At 42.4% G+C, this 19,747-nt stretch overlaps 1 protein-coding gene across 1 annotated transcript; it reads left to right on the forward strand.

Annotated features, from left to right (window-relative positions):
* The first annotated feature begins 746 nt into the window (after positions 1–746).
* LOC116039731 lies at positions 747–4,606 on the forward strand. The gene is made up of 6 exons (XM_031284687.2): positions 747–983; positions 1,981–2,164; positions 2,315–2,473; positions 2,643–2,730; positions 2,906–3,061; positions 4,433–4,606. Exons 1-6 carry the CDS (start codon positions 899–901, stop codon positions 4,604–4,606), a joined length of 846 nt encoding a protein of 281 aa, XP_031140547.1. The 5' UTR covers positions 747–898.
* Positions 4,607–19,747: the final 15,141 nt, after the last annotated feature.

Below are 19,747 nucleotides of genomic sequence, written 5' to 3' on the forward strand. Positions count from 1 at the left end.
ATGTAATATAATGTAATGTAATGTAATGTAATGTAATGTAATGTAATGTAATATAATATAATGTAATGTAATGTAATGTAATGTAATATAATGTAATGTAATGTAATGTAATATAATGTAATGTAATGTAATGTAATATAATGTAATGTAATGTAATGTGCAGAGATGTGTTAAATCTTGTGGGAGGTCAGAGGTCACTGTCAGCTACAGATCAGATACCAGAGCCGGTCTACGGAGAGCCTGTTCACTCCCTATTCAGCCCCATTGTACCGAATTTGGTTGCAGTTCCACCAGAGTTCCACTGGGGGTGATCGCAGGCGAGTACAAAATGAATGGGACTCTACACTGTCAGAAATAAAGGTACGGTTGAGGTCCATTTATGTTCTCTGAGGTACAACTGCTAGTGATGTACCCCCAAAGGGTCATCGTTGATCCATAAGGTACACATTTGTACTTTTTCTAGGTTGAAATGGTACATATAAGTTCTAAAGTGAACAAGGGTCCATGTCTGTACCATTTTTCAAACATATAGGGGTACAATAAGAAAGATGTCAGTGTGTGACCCATCGTGTGACCAAATTTATGTTGGGGGATGGGATGGCTAGAGCCTCAGGGCTGTCAAGGAAATTATGACGTTCTCAAATTCATTATCTAGGAGATTAAAAACAATTAGTATATTGTTATTAATGCTAGTAAACTATATATACCAGTAACTCTGTGAAATCAACAATGAATAGCAATATAAGAATTGGACAGTAACAAATATTTATCTCGGAGGCAACATTGAATGTAGATTTTTGAATAGAGGGAGTTCACACATGCGCAGTGGCTGTAGCAGCAGCAGCACTTTGCTTCTCCCAACTGTCACTGCTGCACCTGGCGCGAAAACCGGAGAACAATGGAGCTGTCAACTGAGGAGCTGCTCCAGAAGTTAACGGATTCAGGAATTATACTGACTGAAGAAGAGACACAGAGATTCAGAGGTAACGTCAATGTTAAGCTGATATAGTGCGTTATATGTTCTTTACAACCTTTTTTTGTAAAACGGAATGGACTTTTACCGGACTGAATGGCAAATTGCTAGCTAACGTTAGCATTATCTAGTAAATTAGCTAGCAGCCAGGGGTTTGCTATCTGATGTCAGTTAATGAAATCAGCCATTTGCCATTCGAAAATTCGGTTAACGTTATGGCCTGCATAACCTTAATGTGTGACTTTATAGACCATCTCTACTGTAACGTTATTTTTTTCTCAATGAGTTGAATAGAAGTTGCTTGCTAGCTAAAAATAATGCTAGCTAGCGAACTTTTTGCTAAGGTTAACGTTAGGTGGGGTCCATAAAAATGTAACGTTAATTGCTGTGGCCACACTGACATAGGAAGCGTGTGAGGTTAAATTAACGTAACTCTATTTCTTTTAAAATCCTTTTTTATTGTTATGCTGTGACTTTTGTCGTCATCATGTCGTATCATTTATTCAACGTTTCACATGGTCAACTTTCGTTTGGTGAAGTGAAGCCCTCGTGTGTGCCCCCCTCCCCTCGTCTTGCGTTGACTTTCTCTGCCTGAAGGAGAAACCGCAGATTTTTGGACTTGTGGTCTAACGTTATTGATTTGTCAATGTCTGTTTTCATATACCGTTAGCGCTAGAGTGAGTGTAACGTTATCACAGATCGGCAAGCTGCTTGGTACAGATGCAAGCTGCTTAACCTGGCGTTATTGGTTTAACGTTAGCAAAGTTAATCCTTATCAATTTCGTTTACAGCTGTAATGTCCGTGTCGAACCAGTAACCTGTTAGTGTAACGTTAGCTATTGATGTAAAATATTGTATGTTCTTAGCTAACCATTGCATGTTAAAGTAACCTTGCTTTTTGTACATGTGTATATTTACTTTCCTAATATATACTTTAATTTCTTCTGAACAATGACTTTCTCTCTATCTCTGTGTGTGGGTGTCTGTGCATGCCTATTTTTTTCCAGACAATGACGTGGATGGAGAGACAGTAGAGTGCGGCTTGACTGAACATTTGGTGGCATTCCTTTTTTCTGGGTCATTTAAAAAGCAACTTAAATTCAACACATTTGTACAGGAGCTGAAGAATGTAACCCTTACTTTAGTACCAGTTCCAGATGTTGACATCGAGCAACCTTTGACAACAGACAGGTAGGTTTTTTTACACTGCAAAGAATTACAAAAATGTCTTATACAGTATATTTTGACATGTAATGGAGCATGACAATGAATATATTATTGCCTTGGTTGCTAATTAGAATTATTTATTTTTCATCCCCTCCCTTCCCCATCCCTTATTAGAAATGAGGCAAGTGGCAGACTGCCTCTTGGTTTTCTTATTCCTACTTTCCCTAGAGATCTTCAGACTAGACTTGACAAAGGGGAGGCATGTCAGAAGTCCAGCAAAGATCGTCATACGATAATTCGTGTTCTGCATGAAGCAGTTATAGAACACACAATGTAAGTCACTATGTCTTTTATTCATGTTTGTTGTTGTCACTCTATCATTGCATAAAAGTAGCATCAACTAGACAGGTATTATGAGGTGAGAAAATAGTCAGTTAAGATGCAGGGCCAATTTTGGGTGTAGTATAAATGGCTTCATTCATTAATTTAGTCCTTCTTACAGGTATCCCAACAATGCGGAATATGTGCAAGTAGTTAGAGCACTTATTGTGAAGTATCCTTTCCTTAAGGATCTGGAGGGAAACGGCTATGTAAGTTACAAAGTTTGATAGGGATATTATGCGGCTAGTTATTTTCTGATGTAATTATTTTTTATAACATTTAATGGTGTATTATACAATAATGCATATTATTGTAATATGTTAATGTGTTTATTGGATACAATAATTGTTTTTAATTTGTGTGGGTTGTCTTTGTTTGTGTTAGCATACCTGGCATCAGTCACTTAAGCGCAAATTCAAAGCGGAGCGTGCCCCTTTGATTCATGAAGACGAAGTGAAAAGGAGTAAAGAGAAGTTTGGTCACAAGAGAGCCAGAGAGACTGCAGAAGCGGCAAGAGCCTGTTGCAGATCTGTGTCACGAGTGAGTAGATCCATGTAGATATACATATATTCGAAAGGTTTTTGTGCATGATAATATTTTACAGGATGTGTTTGTGAATAGTAACTGAGGTGCTCCTTTTGTGGTTGCAAAATTCTAATTTAGTTGAAAAAGATGTTTTAGCATTTTAAGGTTGAGCTGTTTTCCTTTTTATTTCCAACAGGTACCTGCTGTGATCGGTGAGGATGCGTCCTCTATTGAGAGGCATGTGCAAGTCCTACATATGCAGTATGAGAAGATGACACCTCCGTGGTCAACGACCGCATGCAGCGAACTTTTGCATGGCGAAGAAAGGAGATCGCAGATGGCATGACAGTAGAGGACGTAAAGTGAAGAAATACCCTTTCCTAAGAACACCCACAGGGGTAATTGATTTAAGTTACCCCTCCTTTCTATTTTTCTCAGAGGTAACATTAGCAACTACACAGGACACATTGCATTGTTTACAAAGAAACTGAACAACAGAGATGGTAATGACATATTTTCTGTCCGTTGATTTTCATATGAACAAGTAGATCGATCTAGTCAGGCTGGCTCTCCAGTCTCTTCATCAGTCACTTGTTCATTTTGTTAGCAGCCTGGCTACTCTGCCAAGCAAAAAACTATTGTAAGAATCTGTTGAACCAGAAACCCAGATAACAGTGCTCTGATAAAGGCAGTGTAAAGCATCAGAGCTCCAGACTAGGAGCACTGTAGCCCCTAACTACATGTTTTTTTGTTTTTTTGGGGGGGCACAGGCAGAAAATGTTGGGGCACACACCTGAAATCGACATGCAAAGGAATTTTCCCCATTACTGATAAATGCTTTGGTAATAAATGAAGAAATTACAACTACAGTCATATTTTAGTTCAGTCACATTTTAATTGAATGGTGCTTAACAAATGAATGCACATTCAAAAATGTAAACAAAGTATCATTATTGTCAATATACTGTATTATTGCAACTGACTCATACAGTCTCTACCTCTCTCTCTCTTTTTAGTTAACACTGAAATAGCAATCATATCTTAGGTGATTAATCTTCCATGGAGAGGGGAGAAAGATTAAAACTTTCTTGTGGTAGCGATAGAGGCAGTGATGTTTCCTGTTTACTGTACTGGACTCTATCACTGCCTCAAAACGGGCATGAAGCCGCAACCTGAAGTCAGGTTGACTCAATCTCAACATTTCAGTGCAGGCCGCTGCGGTTTTGCCCGGCTACTACCCCCATTCAAAATTAATGGTTAATGGTCGCAAAAGTCTGGAGCCCTGCGCCTTTATCATACTGTATGATACTAGCCTGGTCTTTCAGTTTTGAAACAATGATGTAAAATTAGTTTAATGCATTTCTCCTTTCTTTCAACTCTTTTCAGTTGTGCGATGAGGTTGACAGGATCCATCCATCTGCGGTGAACTTGTACAGACGCTGGAAAGAGGGATTCACTGGCATAGTGCCTAAGGTGGTCAAGATGGTGCAAGGAAAATCCCCATTAGCCAAGATGTACACAGAAGCAAGGGAGGAAATGCTGACAGGATTTACCAGGTAGTCTACTGTTTTATTTTTGTATGTAGTGAATATTCATATCACATACATTTTGGGTCGTTTAATAGTAACTGTTTTTATACATTTTCACATTCAATTTACACAAAACATGTTGTGATCTGCTTTGTGTACATGACTTATTTAAAGGCAATCAACTAAGTCATAACAGATATATATAATTTTTTTTTTTTATATCTCTGTCTCTCTCTCTCTAGCTCTATCATATTTACTTACTCATATGTCAGTTATTTGTCTGGTTTCCAAGCTAACAAAAGGCACTACATAGTCTATAAATGACACTTAAAGTACTTTTTTAATAATTGTCTTACAGACGTTGACCTCCGTGCTGCGCTGATCCTGTTGCCTCACATCTTTAAAGAGAAGGTTGACCGGTTCATTACGTTGGGACAGGTATGTAGTTAGTTCTTTTAATCCAATGGAAAGGGGTTTGGGGTTAAAAAGCTTGTTTGTGTCCAACAAAAAAATTGCCATTCTACAATTTCAAATAGGGCTGCAACTAACGATTATTTTCATTGTTGGTTAATCTGTCGATTATTTTCTCGATTAGTTGTTTGATCATACTGTTTTTGCTTAACTGTGATAATGGTCAGGAGCTGCATGAAGCTTGATCTGTTTTAATAACTTGCTAACTTTGCCATTGTTGTGATATTTATGTTTTCTTTGAACAGTATGACACTCAAAGTCCCTATCCAACTGTACAGTTGGTGGACACTGACTGGAAGACGGCCTTTACCAGGAAGGTTCCGGTTACAGTCAAAGTGGACGGCGTGGATCTGTGCAGGGGAACAGGAATTGAGGATGGGGTAATAGCCGCCTTCTGTGCCTACTTTGTTTTTGACATGGCTTACCCACCCTACATGAAGAATACCTTGTCCTTTCTACAACGTACACTACTGAACATTACTGTGGTGGGTGAAAAGCCCCTTCCAGTCACTGTGACTCGAGTGATCAATCTACTATACTAAATATGCCAAGACCGTATAGATGTACAAGGTGTAGAAGAACCACCTTTACCTTAATGAAAATGGTTCAACATGTTGGCCTTATCCATGCCCACGAAGCCAACTTCAATATCACTTGTGGGCTAACAGTATGGTGCATGCGCTTTGAGGCAAAACACCAATATTTTAAAACTGTTGCAAGTAGCTGCAGAAATTTCATTAATGTAGCAAAAACTTTAAGTGACAGGCACCAAATGCGACAATGCTGGGAGTTTTCCCAAGACAACCTTCTTAATGAATTTGAGATGGTTACAGGGACGAGTACAGATACTCCATTTTCATCACTTCTATCAGTCTTAAAGTGACTTAAAACGGACAAAGAAAAAAGGGTTAAAAGCTATTGTTCAGTGGAATGTTATTTTGCATTGATCCATTTTACATTATTACAAATCCATTGTTATACATTTAATGTCTTAAAAAGGTACTAAGTAAAACTATATATTGTTAAATGAATTGTATTGTGTTGCATTTATGTATTTTACATTTAAAAAAAATGGCAGCTTAAGACTTATAGCTGGGTTTTTTAACGATGATGCACTTGGGTTCAGGACAGTTTAAAAGGTTTTAGAAAATGTCATAATTGTAAAATAATTTGAAAAATGTTGAAACTGTAACACAAGTAATTGATGAATGTAAAAAAAAATAAGGTTAATATAGTTTTTACAACTTTATTTTTGACTATTTTTCATGTTGTACGGAGTACAAATTTGCCATCACAGGGTACAAAGTGCTTGTCACTGGGGCAGTACCCTCTAAAGGCCGAATGCGTACCATTTCCAAGGGTACATTTTAGTCCTAGAGCATTTAGGTCCATTATTGTCCCCAGGGGTACATATTTGCTCCCAAAGGGTACAAACTGTAAGAGTACAAGTATGTACCCTTGTAAAGGGGTACAATTGGTGTACCTTCGAGGGTACTGCCCCAGTGACAAGCTGTTGGACCCCTTAAGGTACAAATTTTGCACATTATTTCTGACAGTGTATGGAGCTAGACGGCTACATTTGTCTCTTTCGCCTGATTGTCGTTGAGAAATCTCAGATTTGATTGTAGTTTTGGATTAACATGGATTATAGGTCGAAAGTTGAATGAACGAGTAGGGGAGAGCAGGGGCGAAAGTACCATTTTTCAGAAAAACATATTTTAAAAAGATATTGTTTTAGACAGAGATATATTTTTGCTGTGGTCAATAACTCACAAGTGTGGTCTATCAGTACCAGGTGGTATTTTGTACAAATGTCGAATGACTTCAGTATAATTTCACTTTGAACATAAGTTGCACATTGTTACTTTCGACCCCGTCAGTAGGGACGAAAGTAACACACAGGTGGGTCAAAAGTAACACAACAATACAAGCTAGATTTTTTTTGTGTTACTCTTGTTTTCATTAAATATATCTGACTATAACTTTGTTAATATAACTGCAAACATATTCTGTCCTTTATCTTTGCAAAAAAAAATATTAAATTTTCATTTAAAATTTCAGTTTCATCAAATGTTTCAAATATAACAGAGTAAAAACTTGATTTGTTTAGAATATTTTTTTATTGGCCATGTCAATCCATTTTATAAAACATTCAACAATATGAACAATATGAAAATTAAACTAAATTAGCATAAAATCTCAAAATAATCTAACAGTAGTCATGTTTTTATGCGTAAATTCAAAATGTGCATAAAAACATCTGGATGGAAACACTAAAAATAAATAAAATAAAATAAATAAAAATTCATAGGTGGAGGTGGAAAAGCTAAGGTATGGTTAACCTAAATGTGAGGGTGACATACCGAAATCAGCTGTTCCTCAATGTTCCTCTAGTGAAACCTAGAAACAAAAACAATAAAGGAATGCCACCATAACTTTGATTGTCGTTGAGAAATCTCAGATTTGATTGTAGTTTTTGCAAGATCAACATGGATTATAAGTCAAAAGTTGAATGAACGAGTACTTATATCCTTTTGATTTCTTACAGGTTGAGTCGTTGTTGCCATGACACGCTAGCATTCTGCTAATGAATGCTGATTGGTCAGTGAAGGACTGATTATTTATTTATGTGTTAGTATGATTATTTATTTATGTGTTAGTATGTTCAGGTATTTAGTTTAGTTTGAGTTCAGGGCTACACACTGGGCTTGGCACACATTAGGCCGACTATCAGCACAGACAATATAAGAAAACACAACATAGCACTTAATGTCTGGTAACAAACCTTTTGTTGGTAACCAGTGGAGTGACAGAGGTATTTACACTCTAGACCAGCTATTCAATGGGGAAGGTATGTTGAGTTTTGAGGACCTGAGAACTAGCTTTGAGGTCCCTAGGACATCCTTCTTCCTTTATCTACGCTTAAGGTCAGCCCTAAAATGTTATGGAGTACCATGGGGAAACAGTCTCGAGACCCACCCAATCATTAAATGGCTTGTTGATTTTCCTGTGAGAGGATTAGTGTCAGGATTTAAGCTAAATTGATGCAAGTATCCGTAGGAGAACTCCCAATAGTAAAGAAATGGGAGCGAGAGCTGAGCCCGGAGGCGAACGTCATTAATTGGGAGACAGTTTGGGACAACATTTCCCACTGTTCCAAGAACCCAAATCACCAGCAGATCCACTTCAACATATGTCATAGGACATACTGGACTCCTCAGAAGAGATACGTCTCCAAAGTCATTCCCACTCCCTATTGCACGTTCTGCCAACCTGAACAAACTGGAACTTTCCTGCACATGGTCTGGGAGTGTGAACAGGTGCATGAGCTCTGGAATAAAACAACATCAATAATATCTGATGTGATAGGATGTCGACTTCCTACTGACCCGATTGTTGATGTCTCTAAATTACATCTGCTTGGGAGACAGAAGAAAATTTGTCTAGCTGGATCAACCGCAACCAAGAAAATGATAGCTCAGCGCTGCCCCCCCCACTCGCTTTGTATAAAACAGTGGTTGGCGTATTTTCTGGACATAGTTATGCTGGAGCTCTCTACAGAAGGATTAACAAAGCCAAGTCATCGACTATAGACCTATGGAAAGGTGCAGCAGCACAGGTATCAGTCCTAATGACCTCAGCATCACAAGAAGTAGAGGAGGGCGACTAGGCAAGGTGTGGTTTCTGTTTTTTTTTGGTTTATTTGTTTGTTTGTTTGTTTTTTCTTTCTTTTCCTCGAGACCGCGGAAAGTGGGGGGTGGTAGAAGGGGGTTGTTCTTGTTCAAGTGTGTCTGTCTGTTCTGTTGTTGTTTAAAATGAAAAAATAAATAAAAAATTGATTTTAAAAAAAGAAAAACGAAAACACAAGATAGTTTCCATGAAACAATATTTTACCTCAGTGTTTGAAAACAAGAAGCAAAAAGAAATGAAAGTGAAGAAGAAAGAGAGTGTGAGAGCTTCTTAAAGCCAAAGATGAGATGAGGTGATCTGTGTGTGACAGGCTGAATGCTCCTGAACTGATCTGGAGCTGTGGACGCTGAAAACTGCTTCAACAAGAGAAATGGAACACCTCTGTTGATGTTTGAACACCTGATGCTGGTTTTCATTTTGCTCTTGCTTTGGTGCTGTTTATTCTCTCTTTCCATCCTCACTTATTGTTGCTGAAGCTCTTTATAAAACATTATAGAGTTTCTGTTTAATAAGAAAACTCAGATCTTTTGTTCTCACTTCTTCATCTGAGAAGTTATTATTCATGATTATTACACAAACAGATCAATATGTATCACATCTTTTATCCAGACAATATTTATATTGTTTCTGTGACTCTTTCTGCTCACTGCTGATCAATACCTGAGTCTATATCACTGCTGATCAATACCTGAGTCTATATCACTGCTGATCAATACCTGAGTCTATATCACTGCTGATCAATACCTGAGTCTATATCACTGCTGATCAATACCTGAGTCTATATCACTGCTGATCAATACCTGAGTCTATATCCCTGCTGATCAATACCTGAGTCTGTCTCCAGAGCAGTCAGCAGAGTGGCAGCGCCCCCTGTGGAGGATTCTTGTATCTCCTCTGAAATGAAGACCAATCAAATCAAATCCATGTAGAATGGATTTAGTGTCAATGAACAGCCTCACTGCTGCCTGGAACCTTAAAATACCTTTAACAAAGAGGAACTCAGGAAAAATCATTTATCTTATGAAACTACTACCAACAAACTACAAACTACAAATAAACTCTTTAGTGATTTATTCCAGAAGAACTTTATTCATGAATAAAACCATAATCTGTGAAAGTTGTAGTAAAAATGTTGGATGTTTCACTCGATACAGTAATGTCCTTAATAATCCCCCCCCCCCCCCCACACACACACACACACACACACATACACACACACACACAAATTGTCATGACAGAACATCTCAAAGAAAAAGTCTAGAAAAATCAGCCATAAATTCAAATAAACAGATTACAACTCCACATTAGACAATTATTTTCATCTTTATATTTTACTAGTGCAGAGTCTGTTGAAAATGTGTCTGTTTGGAACGGGCCGATTGCTCGGCCTGTGGTATTGCTGCTTGTAGAATTCTTCAAAACCAAATTGTACCCCAAAATGACTTACAGAAGAACCCCAAACCACTTCATATGCAACTCCACTGTAGCCTTTAGCCTATACTACTGACTTACAGTGTAAAATGTAATCACAAAATATTACAATGACAATGTGGAGTAATCAGACATTAGCCTCATGGACTCATGGCAGTGCGTTACCCACCTTGCATTTTATGAGAGCCAATCAGCACATATCTGTGTTAATCAACCAGCAGAACCGGACCGCTTGTGTGTGTGTGTGCGTGTGTGTGTGTGTGTGTGTGTGTGTGTGTGCGCGCACACACACAGAGAGAGAGAGACACAGAGAGAGAGAGAGAGAGAGAGAGAGAGAGAGAGAGAGAGAGAGAGAGAGACATAGAGAGAGACACAGAGAGAGAGAGAGAGAGAGACACAGAGAGACAGAGAGAGAGATTTTAGATTTTTGAAACCAGCTTTATTTGCCGCACATTTTCATTCCATTTCAAGGCTCAATAAATTACATCAGAACACATTTTAAAAAGAAAATAAACTACATGAGCACGTCTCCAAAGGTAAGCGTCTCTTCTGAGACAGAACAGAGAACCCGATTAAACCCCCAGACCTGCTGGAACAAGTTCAGGTCTCCAGCAGCTTTATAAAAGCTAAAATCCACCAGCAGTCTGGATTTAACTGCATTTACAAACACGAGGGTAACATCAACATTTAAATCGTCCTCCACCTTCCTTCTCCGGCTTACATACATCGCCATCTTGGCCTGTCCCAAAACAAAATTTAAAACCTGGCACTTGTGCTTATGATGGCGACTGTAATTAAAACCACAAATAAAAACCTGTTTGGTGAAAACCTCTCCACATCTGGTAAATACATTTTGTAACAACAAAATCACAGCAGAAAGACGCTGACACTCAGAAAAGCAGTGAAATACTGTCTCTCTCAGTCCACAGAATGGACATTTGTCCTCAACAGCAGCGTTTATGACAGACACAAAAGAGTTCACCGCAATAATCCCATGAAGGATCCTCCACTGTAAGTCTGCATGTCTTTTAGACAGTGGAGGTTTGTAGATGGACCTCCATGCAGGTCTAAAACTCTGATCCAGACCAAGGTGACTCCTCCATGGGGTGTCAGTCCGTCCATTCAGTTTGGTCTTGTTCAGTGTTTTCACCATCAGACCATAGAACGCTTTTCCTGAGGCATTCTCCAGAGAGACGGCCCGCACCGGCTCCAGCAGAGGGCCCCCACAGGCTTTATAATCCGGGAGCAAACCAAGGAAAGGGTACGGGTCGTTCTCGTTCGGCAGCAGTGACCTATTACTGAAAGAGTCTAGGAGGGAACATTCATGTCCAGTCAACTTGTGTCTCCAGTACTCCAAAAGTTGCCCGGTGACCCGGACCGACCTGAGACCAAGTCGAGCAGCCAGATGGACGGGGTCATCCAGCCGAGGTCCAGCCAGCTCCACCACCTGACCCAGAGTGGAAATCCCTGCAGCCTTCAGCACCCTGGACAGCGTTGCTCCTCCCCAGCCAGGACAGTCCAGCACCGTCCCAAACAGCACCGGTTCCTGCAGGAGCCAATGCAGAGAGTCCGCCTGCTCCACTCTCTGTCTCCTCAGCAGGTTCCACACAATAAGAACACTCCTATAAAAACCCGGCAGAGACAACTTGCTCATGTTGTTGGAGTCCATTAAAAACAAATTAAAATCCAGGCCGAGGCTGTTAAAACGCTGCAGAATACAGCGGGGTAAAGGCCTCCACAAAACGTCTATCGGTCCAGTGAGCATCCTCTGTAAAAACTGGAGGCGAAAGGCAGCACCTCTGCTGGCCAGATGGACCAGTCCTTGCCCTCCCTCCTCTTTAGGGAGGAACAGGACGCTCTGTGGGACCCAGTGCATCCGATCCCAAAAGAAACCAACCAAAAGCCTCTGCACCTGGGACAGGAGAGAGGTCGGGGGGTCAATGCAGGCCATTCGGTGCCACAGGGAAGACGAGACCAAGTTATTTAAAATGAGGACGCGGCCACGGTAGGACATTTTTGGCAATAGCCACTTCCATCCATTAAGCCGACCTTTTACATTCTCTAAAACATTATCCCAGTTCCGTTGTATAAAAGTCTCATCCCCCAGGAAAACTCCGAGGTACTTCAGTCCTCCCTTTCTCCAGACCAAAGCACCTGGCAGCCTGAGCCGATCCCCCAAACTCTCCCCCACCACCACAGCTTCACTCTTCCCCCAGTTCACTCTTGCAGATGAAATCAAACCAAAAACTTTAACAGTATTTTCTAAAACCTCAATGTCTCTTTGTGAGTTTACCAAAACAATCAAATCATCTGCATAAACAGAAAACTTAAAAGACACAGGACACTGAGGGAAACATACACCATTCAAATTATTCCGTAATTTGTGGAGCAGAGGCTCGAAGGACAATGAATATAACATACCAGAGAGAGAGCAGCCCTGCCACAGGAAGGCCATCTATCCCCGGAGCTCTGCCGCTCTGCAAACTTCCCATGGCTGTAGTCAGCTCCTGCAGAGTTAACTCTGCTGCCAGATGGGAGTTATCCTCTATGCTTACCTGAGGGAGACCACTGAAGAAACTGCTGTACACATCTGGATTATCTGACCACTCACTCTTATAAAGGTCTCTGTAAAAACCGGCAGCAAACTTCCTAATCTCAGACGAGTCTGAGACTTCAGAGCCGCTACCCGTACGTAAAGAATGAATGATCTTCCTTTGTCCATTTTTCTTCTCCAGCCCAAAGAAGAACTGAGATGGAGCGTCCATCTGTGAGATGTTCATAAACCTCGACCTGACCAGAGCTCCCTGTGCTGAAACGCCCAGCAGGTTGGCTATAGCAGACTGTTTAGACTTGAGGGAGACTAAATGCCCTCGATCTCCTGTAGAAGCTGCTAAAGATTGCAATTGTTCTACCTGTCTCTCCAGAGCCTTCATTGATCGAGACAACTCTCCAGTGACATTGCGTGTGAACTGCTGGCAAAGTTGTTTAATCTGAACCTTGCCAAAGTCCCACCACTGCTGAATGCAGGTGAAAGCAGGCCTGCTCTCTCTGTGGGAAGACCAAAACAACTTAAAAGCAGATTTAAAAGCCTGGTCATTCAACAGAGCTGTGTTAAAATGCCAATAGGCGCTCTTTAAACGAACATTTTTTATAAAAACAGAGCAGGAGACAAGACAGTGATCAGTAAAACCCACAGGCTGAATAACACACCTCTTAAAGATATTAAAGTGGTGTTTAAAACAATAGAGGCGGTCCAGTCTGGCCAGGGATAAAACATTGTCTCTGGAGTGACTCCAGGTGTACTGCCTATGGTTCCTATTGAAACCCCTCCACAGGTCAGACAGGTGATGTGTTTCCACTAGCTGTCTGATCCTGTGGGACGATGCAGGATGAGGTTCAGGATGATTCCTATCTAGGGTTGGATCCACCGTACAGTTAAAATCCCCCCCTAAAAACATATAATCATCACTACAAGCTCCAATGGCATCAGATAAAATGTTTAAAAATGCTACCCTACCCACCCCATTGGTTAGCGCGTAGACATTTAAAAACACTAACTTCACCTTTTCATATTGAGCTGTAACCTTCAACAACACACCTGGCAGAATCTCATCCACATCAACAGAAACTGGTAAAAAAACTCCTGGCAAATAACACCCCCACCCCCCCACTCAGACTGGACTTGTGGCTTAAAATCACCTCCCCATTAAAAGCCCTCCTCCAGTCACAGTCAATGTCTGTGGTGCTGTGGGTTTCCTGTAAAAACATCACATCTAACTTTCTTATCTCCATGAGCTTAAAAAGAGCAGCTCTTTTAAAATCAGCTCTGGCTCCGTTTATGTTTAAAGTCCCAATGTTAAAATCACACATAGATGGAGAGAGAGAAAAAACAACAGCAGATAAACATGATACTAAATAAAGAAAATACACATGTTTAACATTCATCATCATCGGTGTTGAGTTGTGCTTTTACTTTAACTATAAGTTTCCTTAGACGGTAGATTTCCTGATCTGTGAGCACTTCTTCACCAGCCTTTCTGGTGAGAGGCCGAGCTGACTGGATGAACAGCCTGAGATCAGGGAAGTGCTCCTCTACTATGGGCAGCCTGGCTCCCTTAGTGCTCTCCAGAAACTCTTTAATATCTGCCGGCAGATAAGGAGTCTGATGAGTTATCAGCTGGTCCTCCTGAGTCATACTGAAGTCACTTTCTGACTCTGGTGGAGTGTTTAGTACTTTACTCGTTTTCTTAGCTTTTGAGTTTTTTTGGCACAGAATCAATAACCTGAAGTGGAGGGGCCATCAATCAAAAGAGGAATCGCGACCACCGGAGCACCCTGGGTCACCGTCTCCGGCAAATCCACCGCCACCATCGGCGCGGCCACCGCCGGCACATGTTCATCAAGCACCGGAACGGCGGGAGGCACAGCCCCCGCAGCCAGCGGCGCTACCGCCTCCGGCGGATCCCCGCCGGCAGCGGCAGAGCCCGCCGCGGGCGCCGCAGACGGCCGCCGCTTCGCCCCCCTCACCGGGCAGGAGCGGACCAAATGCCCTTCTACTCCACATCCAAAACATTTCATCGTCTCCGATGACGCAAAAACCATAGAAGTAAAACCCTCCACTTTAAAAGAAAAGGACAGGTTTAGATCACTTGTTGTGTCTTTGAGAACCATGTACACCTGTCTCCGGTGACACACGACATGCTTTAGCTGCGGGGATTTGCAGCCCAAAGACACCATTTTTATCGGAGAGACGAGTTGTCCGTAGCGGGACAACTCTTTTGAACAGAGGAGCATTTGAGATCGTTACTCTTATGGCTGGACTGACCAGCGGGAGAACGGGAGTGAAAGTGTCTTGGATCACTACACCGTTCTCCACCACCTCGCTTACTTTAGCGGTAGCTACTGTCCAGGAAGATCACGATCGCTCCGTTCATACGGGAAGCAGACTTAATGCTGCTGAACCCAACCACCTCTCCCACCGCTAAACCGGCCTCCTCCACAGAACATTGTAGGCTACAGCTGGGCTGAGTTTGATAGCATGACGCCGAGTCAGCTTCTCAAACTCAGCCGCAGCGGCTTCCGCCACTGGCATTGTGCCAAACAAAAGACACGCCACCAGTTACACCACCACCAAAACTCTAAACACACCACTAAATAATAATAAGAAACTAGAACTGCAAGCAGTTATGACGGGGCCCAAGCCACCCACGCCAGTCGCCCCCGACGCCCGGGGGAGCGCGCGAAAGCGGAACCCGAAGCCGGGCGGAGGGGAGGCGAACGTCGCTAAACGTCGAGAGGCGCGAGCCACGACGTCTGCGGTGCGTCGCCGTCGCAAAAGTAGCGGTCGACTGTTCACCTCCACGCGTGTACGGACCGCCTTTAAGAATTCTCTACAACAAACAAACTTCTTAACCCCCCTGACCGCGGGACACAGCTGAGAGAAATGAGAGAGTGACCGAGAGGGTGGAGGCAGGTGTGGTGGTTGAAGGAGCGGGTGAGGTGGTCAAGTTGTTGTAAACGACGTCACAGGCGCCGATTTATGTTTTCCTCCGTGGGTGCTTCGTGGGAAATTAAGCATCGATGCCACCGACGTAACCGATCACGCTACGACGGACGCTCCACTTAGCACCAACTGCAATGTTTAATTGCACGGTATCGCCGCCTACGAATGGTGTAGATTTTGGATTGAAAAAGTGAGAGAAAAGAGTTGCATTTGTCCACTGTGAAGGTTGTAGAAACTTTGTCAGGTGGGTTAAGATGTTTGTTTTATTGTAAAAAACCAAAGGAGCACGCAAAAGTAAAAACCAAAACCTAACGGTAAGAGGCAAACGTCAGTAAATATTAAGAAGTGTGAGCTGCAAGGTCTGTGGTACATTTCCATTGCAAATATCCCATTACAATTGAGTAAAAGGGCCAAAACATGTATACGTTGATTATAGCGCCCCCTAATGGCCGATCGTCGCCAAATTTGGTAATGAGCCTCGGAGCCGCATGCCGAACGAGCACCACAAGTTTCGTGTTGATTGCATGTACTGTGGCAGAGATATTGCAATTGCAAATTCCCCATTCAAATGCATTGAGTTATTGGCCAACACAAATAAAGGTTGCTTATAGCGCCCCCTGAAGGCCGATCTTCGCCAAATTTGGTACAGAGCATCAGAGTGGCATCTTGAACAATGCCCTGAAGGTTCTTGCTGATAACATTTAATTTGGCCGAGATATGATATGATATGTGTGCGGTAGCTAGCTATGCAAATTTGTTTGGTCGTCAAATGCGCATACTTTAACGTAGCAAAATTCCTTGAGTACCTTTATGGTCAGGTCCATCTGGAGATGCTACCTATTAGGTTTCGAGCTGATCCGTCGCACGGCCTAGGACGAGTTCGTAAAAGTTGGTTTTGCATATTGCGCGATTTTGCGAAAAAGATTTTCAGCAAAAATGGGCGTGGCCTATATCATGTGATTCAGCTTGATTCAAGGAACACGTGGATGTATGGTTTTCTAATGTGCGATGTATAATGTGGGAGATAAAGGCAAAAAACCATTATAGCGCCACCTAGTGGTCCACATGTGTAATGTTTGGTAGGTGTGGTCCATGACCCATTGTCTATCTACCCTGTAAATTTAAAGTTGTTCACATTAGTGTAAGTGGTGAATCTAGACTTGGGTCCCATAGGCCACGCCCACTTTGACCCCTCAGTACCCCACTCTAGACATTGCCTCAGAAGTGTCCCTAGATGGTGCCCATCAAATTTTGTAAAAATCAGATGAGCCGTTCATGAGATATAAACTTTTTGTACTTGTAGCGCCCCCTAGTGACCAATCTTTGTAAAACGCGTGGGGCACCTCCAGAGGGTCATGGCAAACAAGAATCTAAAGTTTGGCGTTGATAGCCTTTATTTTGGCCGAGATATGGCAAAGTTGGTGTTTTCATAGTTAGCTACACAAATTTGTTCGTGCGTAATATGCGCAATTTTTGTCCTATCAAAATTCTTTTCATTAACCTTTTGTTACGTCGGTCTGGAGATGCTACGGTCCAAGTTTCGTGCAGATCGGTCGCACGGTCTAAGAGGAGTTCGAAAAAGTAGGTTTTTGATAAATTGCGATTTTTCACGCATAAAAGTCTAGGCGGAAATGGGCGTGGCCTATATCACGTGATTCAGGTGGATCCAGGGAACGCGTGGATGTATGAGTTTTGAATGTAGGGTGTACGGTGTGGGAGTTATAGGGAGTTATAGAGCCAAAATGCGGTTTTTCTGCTATAGCGCCACCTAGTGGTGGAAGTGGGTCAATTTTTGTGCCTGAGGTCCTTGCGGTGATTCAGACCATTCCTGAAAATGGCAACCCCCCACCATGTACGGTTTAGGCTGTAGTCGGAGTTTTAGGCGGAGAAGAATAATAATAATAATAATAATAACTAGAACTGCAAGCAGTTATGACGGGGCCCAAGCCACCCACGCCAGTCGCCCCCGACGCCCGGGGGAGCGCGCGAAAGCGGAACCCGAAGCCGGGCGGGGGGGAGGCGAACGTCGCTAAACGTCGAGAGGCGCGAGCCACGACGTCTGCGGTGCGTCGCCGTCGCAAAAGTAGCGGTCGACTGTTCACCTCCACGCGTGTACGGACCGCCTTTAAGAATTCTCTACAACAAACAAACTTCTTAACCCCCCTGACCGCGGGACACAGCTGAGAGAAATGAGAGAGTGACCGAGAGGGTGGAGGGGGGAGGCAGGTGTGGTGGTTGAAGGAGCGGGGGAGGTGGTCAAGTTGTTGTAAACGACGTCACAGGCGCCGATTTATGTTTTCCTCCGTGGGTGCTTCGTGGGAAATTAAGCATCGATGCCACCGACGTAACCGATCACGCTACGACGGACGCTCCACTTAGCACCAACTGCAATGTTTAATTGCACGGTATCGCCGCCTACGAATGGTGTAGATTTTGGATTGAAAAAGTGAGAGAAAAGAGTTGCATTTGTCCACTGTGAAGGTTGTAGAAACTTTGTCAGGTGGGTTAAGATGTTTGTTTTATTGTAAAAAACCAAAGGAGCACGCAAAAGTAAAAACCAAAACCTAACGGTAAGAGGCAAACGTCAGTAAATATTGAGAAGTGTGAGCTGCAAGGTCTGTGGTACATTTCCATTGCAAATATCCCATTACAATTGAGTAAAAGGGCCAAAACATGTATACGTTGATTATAGCGCCCCCTAATGGCCGATCTTCGCCAAATTTGGTAATGAGCCTCGGAGCCGCATGCCGAACGAGCACCACAAGTTTCGTGTTGATTGCATGTACTGTGGCAGAGATATTGCAATTGCAAATTCCCCATTCAAATGCATTGAGTTATTGGCCAACACAAATAAAGGTTGCTTATAGCGCCCCCTGAAGGCCGATCTTCGCCAAATTTGGTACAGAGCATCAGAGTGGCATCTTGAACAATGCCCTGAAGGTTCTTGCTGATAACATTTAATTTGGCCGAGATATGATATGATACGTGTGCGGTAGCTAGCTATGCAAATTTGTTTGGTCGTCAAATGCGCATACTTTAACGTAGCAAAATTCCTTGAGTAACTTTTGGTCAGGTCCATCTGGAGATGCTGCGTACTAGGTTTCGAGCTGATCCGTTGCACGGCCTAGGACGAGTTCGAAAAAGTTGGTTTTGCGCATTGCACGATTTTGCGAAAAAGATTTTAAGCAAAAATGGGCGTGGCCTATATCATGTGATTCAGCTTGATTCAAGGAACACGTGGATGTATGGTTTTCTAATGTGCGATGTGTAATGTGGGAGATAAAGGCAAAAAACCATTATAGCGCCACCTAGTGGTCCACATGTGTAATTTTTGGTAGGTGTGGTCCATGACCCATTGTCTATCTACCCTGTAAATTTAAAGTTGTTCACATTAGTGTAAGTGGTGAATCTAGACTTGGGTCCCATAGGCCACGCCCACTTTGACCCCTCAGTACCCCACTCTAGACATGGCCTCAGAAGGATCCCTAGATGGTGCCCATCAACTTTTGTAAAAATCAGATGAGCCGTTCATGAGATATAAACTTTTTGTACTTGTAGCGCCCCCTAGTGACCAATCTTTGTAAAACGCGTGGGGCACCTCCAGAGGGTCATGGCAAACAAGAATCTAAAGTTTGGCGTTGATAGCCTTTATTTTGGCCGAGATATGGCAAAGTTGGTGTTTTCATAGTTAGCTACACAAATTTGTTCGTGCGTAATATGCGAAATTTTTGTCCTATCAAAATTCTTTTCATTAACGTTTTGTTACGTCGGTCTGGAGATGCTACGGTCCAAGTTTCGTGCAGATCGGTCGCACGGTCTAGGAGGAGTTCGAAAAAGTAGGTTTTTGATAAATTGCGATTTTTCACGCATAAAAGTCTAGGCGGAAATGGGCGTGGCCTATATCACGTGATTCAGGTGGATCCAGGGAACGCGTGGATGTATGAGTTTTGAATGTAGGGTGTACGGTGTGGGAGTTATAGGGAGTTATAGAGCCAAAATGCGGTTTTTCTGCTATAGCGCCACCTAGTGGTGGAAGTGGGTCAATTTTTGTGCCTGAGGTCCTTGCGGTGATTCAGA

Source organism: Sander lucioperca, chromosome 19, assembly GCF_008315115.2.
Source record: "Sander lucioperca isolate FBNREF2018 chromosome 19, SLUC_FBN_1.2, whole genome shotgun sequence".
Taxonomy (NCBI): Eukaryota; Metazoa; Chordata; class Actinopteri; order Perciformes; family Percidae; genus Sander; species Sander lucioperca.

What these genes read in the sequence shown, in the direction of transcription:
- LOC116039731 (XM_031284687.2), top strand. Translation starts at nt 899, where the DNA reads ATGGAGCTGTCAACTGAGGAGCTGCTCCAGAAGTTAACGGATTCAGGA. An exon ending in AGAGACACAGAGATTCAGAG is followed by an intron (nt 984 to 1,980) that starts GTAACGTCAATG and finishes ATTTTTTTCCAG; the next exon opens with ACAATGACGTGGATGGAGAG. An exon ending in GCAGTTATAGAACACACAAT is followed by an intron (nt 2,474 to 2,642) that starts GTAAGTCACTAT and finishes TCCTTCTTACAG; the next exon opens with GTATCCCAACAATGCGGAAT.